This window comes from Aythya marila (genome assembly GCF_965140915.1).
Source record: "Aythya marila genome assembly, chromosome: 6".
Classification (NCBI taxonomy): Eukaryota; Metazoa; Chordata; class Aves; order Anseriformes; family Anatidae; genus Aythya; species Aythya marila.
The window spans coordinates 22,983,259-22,992,818 of NC_139047.1; the positions used below are offsets into that span (position 1 = coordinate 22,983,259).

Sequence of the window (9,560 nt, forward strand, 5' to 3'; positions counted from 1 at the left end):
GTTCAGTTTCTCTACTTTGTAGTGGTCTAAGGGCTACCTCACAGCGCACTGTTGGGCGCTTTCTTGGAATCTCCTTATTACTAGGCTTTCTCCTGTCACTTCGAGAAGCAGTTAAATTGCTGAGGGCTCACAGTGGCTGATGTTTTTATCTAGCCTTCTATAGACGGGGTTGACAAGATCTATACTGTCTTGAGGCAGATGTCACAACACATTCCGTTGTGTCCCCGCTTCCTAAATGGGCATATGGCTGCTGCTCTCCGTTCCTTTGGAGTGATCTCAGGCTGGGAAGCAGTGAGCTCAGTGAAAGCACTGCCAGCACCTAGCGCTTTGTCTGGGGCAAGGAGTCTCAGAGCTGAGCCAGTAAAGACCAGTAAGATTCTTCTGCCTTCATCTTGCCATTTAAGGAGCTGGTGTAAGCGCACACTTCCCCTTCCATAATTGCATTTTTCAAAAAGGGCAAGAGTGAAAATTGGAGTTACTGGACCAGCTTGTTGACATCTCCTCTGTGCCAGCTGATCTGACACAGCTCACCCCCAGCTTGCTTTTTCCATCCTTGGAGCTGCACCTGGGCACGTGTTGAGGGGCCTGACAAAGCATGCATTGCCAGAACCAAAGCTTTCAGCTGTTTGCCTGCCCGTAGCTCTTCTCAAGCTATTTCTTTGTTTTACCATAGAGGTAACTGCTCCTATTTGCTCCTGCTCTTTGCCTTGTCTCTGCAAGGCTGTAACTAGTGGTGGGATAACTGCTCTCACTGCACCCACGGGGTGTGTGCAGGGGCTTGCCCCACGTCCTCCTGCGCTCCAGCTTTGTGTGAGAAGAGGGGCTGTGCCGGTGAGCCAAGGTTTGCAAAAGGTGTGACATCTGGTGAACCAGTTGCAGACATCTGCTGCTTGTCACAGCTCTGAGCACGCAGTCCCTCATCTTAGACACCAGTTTTCTTCCCACCCTCCCTATCTCCTTTTCTGTGTGTACTTGGCTCCAGTACTCAGCCGCTAGCACTGCCTGAATCTCTGCTTTTCCCCACCTGGAGCAGGCTGCTCCGGAGGGGTGCCCAGGACCAGGGGTGGCCTCTGTTCCTTGCTGCCGGACTCCAGGGCTCTGTGGAAACAGGCTGCAGGGAGCCACGAGGCTCAGGCTATAGGCTGGCCATTGCTGCTAGCCTGGAGCTACCACCCCGCTTCCCTGGGGTTACAACTGGTCCTGCCTTACCTTGATAAGGATGATGCCTCAGCCGTGGGTCTGAGTCTTTAGGCACTTAGAGGCTCACAGAATTACTTCCTGCTCTCTGCCCTCTAAAGCAGCTGTGCCATGAGCATACGTATCCTGTGGGTTGCCTGTCAGCTCCTCATGCTCTATCTATCTCAAGTAGCCTTGTTCCTTATCAAGCTGCGTGACAGGAGGGACTGGCTGTTTGCTTCCAGCAGGCCCTCCCTGCCAGCCTCAGCTCCAGCCCCTGCAGGATAGGGAGATGTGACAGCAAAAGGCACGCGTGCCCCGCTGCTGGCAGGCCCCTTCCCGTGGGGCTGCCCTACAGCTTGTAGGGCAGGGGGACAGCAGCAAGTGTAAGTCCAGGAGCTGGACTCGATCATCCCTGTGGGTCCCCTACAGCTCAGGATGTTCTGGGATTGCGAGCTTGGCGTGAGTGCCGTGGGGTGCCGGCAGTGCCCAGAGCCAGGGAGGAGAGCCTGGCAGGTGAGCATGGTGCCATATACCCGCTGTTGTGCTTCATAATAAAGCCAGAAGAAAGGGAAGGAGACGTATTTCGAATGGTCTCAGCCTTCCCTCAGCACCAGCTTGTGGCGTGGAGGCTGTTCATTGCCCTTTGTGCCTCTCTGATGGAGCGTGCCTCCGCCCCTTATCAAAAGGCTACTAAAGGGGTTGTGGGGCTGTCCCGTATCAGGACAAACAATCCCTAATGGAGCCGTCTGCTCCCTGTCCCAGTGCCAGTGCTGTCTAATCTGGGAAGAGCGTATTTGCCGCTGGGACAGGATGCGTGCAGCACGGTGCCAAGCAGGCGGAGCTGGCTCGGCCCGCGCCACCGCCAGACAGGCGGGCTCCTCTCCCACCTGCAGCAAACACAGGGGCAGCTGCCCCACCAGCAGGAGCAGAGGCTGTCACAGCAGGGCCGAGACGGGGAAACGAGGCTGCTGGTGATGCTGGGCACCCCGAGGCACGGCCTGGTGGTGGCCGAGTCCCAGAGGGTGCCTCCGCCTGGCTGAGCACCCAGCACGGTGTCGTTTCCATGAGCCTTGGGGCTTCTTGCAGCGGCAGGCGCTGTCCCCATGGCCGGAGCTCTCCTTATCCCTGTGCTCACAGCCTCCTCTGCGCTCCCCCCCAGCCGCTATCACCCCAATGGCTCTGCAGGCCGTGCACTTGCTCCAAGAGCAGGCTTTGTCCTGCAGATGTTGTGGCTTGGGGCTGATCCTGGTTTTGTGGTTGGTGACTGAGCTCCTGCTTCCTCGTGAGCCGGACCCCGCTCTCACACATCCTTCCTGCCCGAGGGGGGCCCGGCCCTGTCAGCCTCAGCTGATGTGGGGAGGGATGCGGTGGGCAGCGCCCTTCACCCGCTGCCTTCCTGGGCTCTTGTGGTTTTGCCCTCTGCCCTGGGGGAATGGGCGATGCCTCTGGCTCTGTTGCCACAAGCACACAACGAGGCTAAGGCCTGGTGACACCGCCGCAGGGAGAGGGCTGTGAAGCCGATGGCTGTGGAGGCAGGCACGGTGATCCCTGGCATGAGGCAGGGCTGGCGCTGGCCTTGGGGCATCCCCAGCCCGCCCTGGCAGCCAGCAGCTCCCTGTGGTGCAGTGACCGTGGCTTTGGGAGCCTCATCAGCAGGTGCCTGTGGCACCAACGAGGCCACAACCATGGGGGCAGGCGCTGCCTGCGGGTCCCTCTCAACCTGCGGTGTTTCCCCACATCCCTGGACTGTGTTTTCCCCCTTCTCCCCGTGCCTGGGGCTGTGCTGCCGTGGCTCTTGCTGACTTAGGGCACGGAAGTGACACGGCCACTGTTACTCAGCGGGCCCAAAATAACCCCAAAAGCGTGCTCCAGCAGGGAGAAGTGCCCTTTCACAACCTCACGCAGCCTCCCCGGCTTGCACAAGGAGCGGGGCTGCTCTGCCCGGGACGCGGGGATCCCCAGCCTGACAAAAACCTCGGGGGGACAATTTGGGCAGGGGAGACCAAGCACGAGGTGCGGGGTGCATGGGGTGCCTCAAAGAGGGGAGGTGGCTGGGGGGGGGGGAGGTAAGCACCCCGCAACCTCTGGAGAGCCGGGGGTCCCCGTGCACGCCGTGCCCCATGGCGGAGCCCCCGTGCTGCCTGCCCGCAGCCCTCCGGCTCCCCACGGGCAGGGCCGGCGGGGGGGGGCCCGGAGCGGCGGCGGGCGGGCGGGCGCGGGGCGGGGCGGCCCCGGGCCCCTTTGTTCGGCGGGAGGCGGCAGCGCCGCCGCTTTGTGCGCGCTCGGCCCGCGGCGCCGTGAGTGGGGCGGCGGGGGGCTGGGGGGGCAGGGGGCAGCGAGAGGGGGCGAGGGGCGAGGGGCGAGGGCTTGGGCTGGGGGCGCCCTGGGGAGGGCGCCGCGCGCGGCCACGCAGCCCCCCGGCTGTGGCGGAGGGCGGGGAGCAGAACAATGGAGGCAGCGGGCTGCTGCGGGGAGAGGGGCTGGCCGGGGCTGGGGACACGTCCCCTCTGCTGCCCCTCTGCTGCTGCCCCTCTGCTGCTGCCCCTCTGCTGCTGCCCCCCTGCTGCTGCCCCCCTGCTGCTGCCCCCCCTGCTGCTGCCCCCGGCCGCCCCGCCACCTGCCTCCCTTGCATCAGCCCAGCGCGCTGCTATGGGGCGGCGGGTGCCTCCTCTCACGCCTTTGGCTTGCCTTCCTCCAGATTTCCTCCCCGATCCCTGCTGCCAGTGGCTTCTCTGGGACTTTTTGCAATTCCCCGGGCGCCCCGTGCTGCCCTGTGCCATCGCCCTCCTTCCCCGCGCTCTGCGTCCCTCGCCCTGCCCGTGCCACAGGGTGCGGCACGCCCGGGGACCTGCCCCGGAGCAGGTGGCAAGCGGGATGGGGTGGGGGCAGCTGCCCCTCGCCCGCCTCCTGGCCAGGCTCCCTCATTTACCCTGGCCGTGCTGACTCTTCCCCCAGATGTGTCCTGTAAGGGCCGGTGAGTGTTCTGGCTTTTCCCCTACTCCCCTGGCTGGCGGCAGCGCGGGGAGGAGGCGCTGGGCGCTGCTGGGTGCTCCCCGCTCAGCGCCGCCCGGATGCTGCTGGTGGGCAGGGGAAGGGGAAGGGGTGTTGGCACCAGGAGTGAAGGATGCGGGTTCGGGAGGGCTGGATGAGGTGCGCTGTGGTTTGTTCTGTGCCACATTGCCTGCTCTTTCCTGCAGGGTTTGAGCCAACTGCCTGGTCAGGATGAGCTGGAGCTTCCTGACGCGGCTCCTGGAGGAGATCAACAACCACTCGACCTTCGTGGGCAAGATCTGGCTCAGCGTCCTCATCGTCTTCCGGATCGTGCTGACGGCCGTGGGGGGCGAGTCCATCTACTACGACGAGCAGAGCAAGTTTGTCTGCAACACGCAGCAGCCCGGCTGCGAGAACGTGTGCTACGACGCCTTCGCCCCGCTCTCCCACGTTCGCTTCTGGATCTTCCAGATCATCATGGTGGCCACCCCCTCAGTGCTCTACCTGGGCTTCGCCATGCACCGCATCGCCCGCATGCCCGAGTCCTCGCGGCGCCGGGCGCCGGTGACCCCACGGGGACGCATGCCGGTGGTGCGGCGGGGGGCCGGGCGGGACTACGAGGAGGCGGAGGACGATAACGAAGAGGACCCCATGATCTTCGAGGAGATCGAGGTGGAGAAGGAGAAGAGCACGGAGGGTGGGGAGAAGCACGACGGCCGGCGTCGCATCAAGCAGGACGGGCTGATGCGCGCCTACGTGCTGCACCTGCTGTGCCGCTCGCTGCTGGAGATGGCGTTCCTCTTCGGGCAGTACCTGCTGTACCGCTTCGAGGTGAGCCCGTCCTACGTCTGCAGCCGCAGCCCCTGCCCGCACACCGTCGACTGCTTCGTCTCCCGCCCCACCGAGAAGACCATCTTCCTGCTCATCATGTACGCGGTCAGCGGGCTCTGCCTCTTCCTCAACCTCTGCGAGCTCCTGCACCTCGGCGTGGGGCGCATCCGCGACGCGCTCGGCCAGACCGCCGGCCCCCCGCACCCGCCCGGCGGCAGCCCCACGCCGCAGTACGCCAAGAAAGCCCCCAGCGCACCCCCCACCTACCACTCGCTGAAGAAGGAGACGCTGAAGTCCCCCCTGCCCAACGGCAAGCTGGACTACAGGGAGAACCTGGCCAACTCGGCGGCGGAGCGCTTCGCCCTGGCCGGCGCTCCCCCCGAGCACGAGCTGGAGCGGCTGCGCAAGCACCTGCGCATGGCACAGGAGCACCTGGAGATGGCTTTCCACCTCCAGCCGCCCCCGCAGCCCCCCAGCCCCTCTCGCAGCAGCAGCCCCGAGGCCAACGGCATTGCTGCCGAGCAGAACCGCCTCAACCTGGCCCACGAGAAGGGCGGCAGCGTCTGCGAGAGGACCACGGGTGAGCCGGAGGGGACGGGACGGGACGGGACGGGATGGAGCTGCGGGGTGGCGGGGCACCCCCAGGCACGGCTGCTAACCCTCCTCTTGTTCCTGCAGGGCTGTGAGCGCGGAGGACGGCGGGATCGGACGGTTGGATGCGGCTGCTGGATCGGGACAGCGACGTGCATCTGTCCCGTGGGGCTGGGGCATCCCTGTCCCAGCAGGCAGCTATGGGGACTGGGGCTTGGGGAACCTTCCTTCACTGTTCTTAATTTTTTTAACAAAGGGAATATCTTATTTTTGTACATTTTTATAAACTCAGCAGCGTGCACCCTGGCATTTTTATACTCCCTTAGCGAAACCCACTCTAGGCCTGCACCTCCCCTCCCTGTCTCCCATTTCTCCCCCTTTTCCCTCTCCCGTTCCCCATCTCCTACGTGTGCCTCCCCTGTGCCCCCTGTGCTCGCCATCATCTGCTGCTGAGCAGTGCAGGCCACAGCAGCAGCACTGATCCCTGCGGCGTGGGGGCTGCACCCGGGGTCCGGCTGGCCGGGCCACCCCACGGGGCAGGGCATGGGGCTGGAAGCAGAGGTGGCAGCGGGAACGTTCCCTGATGGAAGGGACACGTCCTGGTGGCACCACTACTGGAAGGTGTGGTGGGGACACAAATGTCCCTCTCTGCCTCCTCCTTGCCTTTCCCCTTCCCGGCTGCTCTTTCCAGGGGGTGAGGAAGTTTTTAGGTGCAGGGGTTTCCCTCTGGGGGAGCCCACACTGTCCCCGCAGGGGCAGAGCCGTGGGACACCCTCACACATCGGTACGTACGAGTGGCTCGGCTGTCCTGCCGGGAATGTGTGTGCAGAGGGCAGGGGCCGGCCTTCCCGTCTCCTCCGCTTCCCTGCCAGCAGCTCTTTGGACCAAAGCCGATCCCCTCCTGCTGTGGGGCTGGGGGCCCTCTGTGGGGCTGGATCCCCGTCCCACGGCGGGGCTGTGCAGTGCCCGAGCCGGGGGCGGCAGGGAGCCAGTTGGGCATTTCTGATCATCTCAGCACGGTCATTTTGTAGCGTCGTTTTGTACTTGGATGATTGTGACTTTTTTTTTTTTTTTTTTTTAATATCTATATTCAGTAAAGGCTGGAGACGTTTTGTACTGAACTTCTGCATCCGGTCCTCTGGGAGGAAGGGGTGGGAAGGGGATCCTACGCAGCTGGGCTGGGGCGGGCCGGCTGACGCCGCCGAGGGGAGGGAAGGGGCGCAGGGGGCCGTGGTGGGTCCCGGCCGGCCCCGCTTGGCCTGGGCTGACTCAGTTGCTCCAGCTGTGCGGGGGCGGCTTCGGCTGGGGCAGCCTGTGCTGGCGTGGCCTGCGGGATTGCTCCAGCAGCCCGTGCTGCACAGCTGGGCAGGGGGTTCCTCACGCACCCCGCTCTGCTGCAGCCAGAGGGGGAGGGATCCTGCCCCACGGCTGGGTAAACCCCGGGTTCCCACCAGCCACCCTGAGCCCTGTTTTTGGCCAGCTCACCCTGTTCCCTCCCTGGGACACTGGGTTGGAGCCGGACCCCTCTCAGCAGACCATTCCCTGCTGCTGTGTGCTGGATGCCTGCAGCTCGCCTGTCCCCTCCAGCCTAAAGCCTCCAGGCAGTTTGCATCCCGCTGTGTAACCACACGCTGCCGTTTCTTGTGGAAGCTGGCATTTTGAGGCCGTTTTTGTAAAAACAGGTTTATTCACTCATCCCACTGATCTCACAGGCTGTGCCGCTGGCAGCGGGCTGGCTCGCAGCACTATGTGCCGCTGGCCTTGCCACCTGTGCGAGCACACCCATCCCATCCCATCCCAACCTATCCCTGTGGCTGTGCTCTGCTGCAGCAGCAGGGACACGCTCCTGCAGCCTCAGTCTTTTATTTTGGGGTGGGGACAGAAACAAGGCTGCCTCTGTGGGGCACGCATCGTGCCGGCAGCTCTGCAGAAGGCGCTGTCAGCCCTGAGCCCCGTGCCCCAGCTTGCTGCAGGCTGGGCACAGCCCCGGGGCAGGGCTGGCAGCACCAACACACCCAGGGCAGCCTGGAGCCACGAAACCCTGGCTGGCGCAGGGGAGGGTGGCACCGCCGAAACCTCCCCTGAAACCTCCCCTCCGGCTCCTTCTCATCCCTCCCCCGGGCCGTGCAGCTCCCAAGCAAGCGACTCCTCCATCCCCTGGGATGGGATCATCATCTGGGGCTGGGGCAGGGCTGCAGGGGGCCTGGGGACAGGGGGAGCCCCGTGTGGGGTGCCGGGCACTAGACGCAGGTGCAGTCCTGGGCCAGGATGTTGGGCACGGTCTCGTACTTGAAGGAGTAGCCGCCGTCGGAGGTGGTGCGGACGCGCAGCGAGCGCATGGTGCCGGGCAGCGCGGCGCAGCAGAGCTGCACGCCCAGCCGGTGGCTCAGCCCGTGGCCCTCGGCGCAGCTCCCGTGGCAGTAGTGGAAAACGAAGCTGCTGGGGTGCACGATCCACTTGTCCCAGCCCAGCTCCTCGAAGGAGATGTTGAGGGACGCCCGGCGGCAGTTGGTGTGGGCGGCCACGTCCTCGGACGGGCGCTGCAGCAGGCTGAGGGCGGCCGGGGACCAGGGCACGGCGGAGCGGCGAGCTCTTTGGCCACCCTTGGCACGTGTGGTGGCCACCAGGAAGGGCATCTTGTCCCCGTCGGCCAGGCAGGGACAGCCGGGGCAGCGCACCAGGAGCACGAAGAGCGGCTGCACCAGGTGGGGCAGCGCGGCGGGGGAGAAGTCAAACACCGTCCAGTGCTCGGGCGTCTGGGACACCGTGGCCGCCACCGGCACCCGGCCCCGCGGGGAGAGGGTCAGCACGGCGGGGGCAGAGTGGTTGGGGGCGGCCGAGGGGCCGGTGTAAAACCAGAGCTGGGCGGAGGTCACCGTGCGGCTCAGGGCGTGCGCCGAGGGCTGGAAGAGGTAGGTGAAGATCCCTTCTTCCTCCAGCAGCTTGTCCGGCTGCATGGGCTCGCACGGCACGTCTGCGGGGAGAGAAAACGGCTCAGGGCGCCATGCCTGGAGCAGGGGATGGGGCGTGGAGGGATCTGGGGGTGTTGCGGGGGGTGCCCTGCTGCTGGCACCGTGCAGCTGGCACCTAGTGCCACCCAGCAGCCCCGCTGCAGCCCCAGCCCTGCGGCATGGCTCTGCCTGGCTCTGCTCAGCCCTGCCGTGCTGCCAGCCTCATGGCTGTGGCACCCTGCACCCCATAGCCTAGGGGCAGGGGGATTCAGCCCCCCGGAGCAGCTGGGGCTGTGCACCACAGGCATGGGGTTGGCTGAGCTGCAGAGGGAGGTCTCCAAGCCCCCGAGGAGCCCCCTGTGCCATCAGATGCTGTTAACATGTCCCCATCCCACAGCACCCTGTCCTACACCCCAACCCTGCCCCCTCTGCCAGTGTCCTGCCCTGTCCCTGGGCACCTTGCTCCATCCTTCAGCATCTTGCCCCATCCCTTAGCATCCCACCCCATCTCCCTACATCCTGCCCCATTCCCAAGCGTCCCACCCCATGCCCCAGCGCAGCACGCCTCCACCCTCTCCATCCCAGCAGGGCTCACCTGTGGAAGGGAAGAGGATCACCTGCGACGTGTCCTCCGGCTCCTCGGGCTGCACCTCGGCGTTCTCCAGCACGTCCCTGCGGTGCAGCCTCCTCGCCTCCTTCTGGGGCTCCTCCTGCAGGACGGGGGGGCTCAGGTGCTCCAGCACCCGCGCCCGCACCTTGGCCAGGACAAGCTGCCTCTCAGCGCCGGCCCCGCTGCAGCTGGCCAGGGCGGCGGGGGGCAGCACGGCGGGCAGCAGGTGCAGGAGGAGCAGCATGGCCGGGGGGCTCGGGGGGCTCTGCCGTGGGGCGCTGCCTGCCAGCACAGCCCATCTGCCCGCCGCGCTCCGCCCGGGGCAGGGTGGCATTGAGACGTATCTGACACTGACGCAAACGTCTGCTCGCCCTGAATATTATCTCTGGGCAGCGAGAGCGCTGAGA

The 9,560-nt window shown here is 65.1% G+C and overlaps 2 protein-coding genes across 4 annotated transcripts; one reads left to right on the forward strand and one right to left on the reverse strand.

Moving 5' to 3' along the window:
* The first annotated feature begins 3,106 nt into the window (after positions 1 to 3,106).
* On the forward strand, positions 3,107 to 5,899 carry LOC309879636 (gap junction gamma-1 protein-like). 3 transcript variants are annotated; one of them, XM_082763560.1, is made up of 3 exons: positions 3,107 to 3,192; positions 4,377 to 5,581; positions 5,680 to 5,899. In XM_082763560.1, the coding sequence occupies exons 2-3, from the start codon at positions 4,402 to 4,404 to the stop codon at positions 5,685 to 5,687; spliced, it is 1,188 nt and encodes a 395-aa protein (XP_082619686.1). In that variant the 5' UTR covers positions 3,107 to 3,192; positions 4,377 to 4,401; the 3' UTR covers positions 5,688 to 5,899. The 3 variants fall into 3 exon arrangements, with proteins under 3 accessions (XP_082619686.1, XP_082619684.1, XP_082619685.1); XM_082763558.1 differs by lacking the exon at positions 3,107 to 3,192 and adding an exon at positions 3,409 to 3,476; XM_082763559.1 differs by lacking the exon at positions 3,107 to 3,192 and adding an exon at positions 3,572 to 4,153.
* Positions 5,900 to 7,365: 1,466 nt separating this feature from the next.
* INHA (inhibin subunit alpha) lies at positions 7,366 to 9,402 on the reverse strand. Its single transcript, XM_082763932.1, has 2 exons — positions 9,139 to 9,402; positions 7,366 to 8,566 (listed from the first exon to the last, which is right to left on the reverse strand). Exons 1-2 carry the CDS (start codon positions 9,395 to 9,397, stop codon positions 7,833 to 7,835), a joined length of 993 nt encoding a protein of 330 aa, XP_082620058.1. The 5' UTR covers positions 9,398 to 9,402; the 3' UTR covers positions 7,366 to 7,832.
* Positions 9,403 to 9,560: the final 158 nt, after the last annotated feature.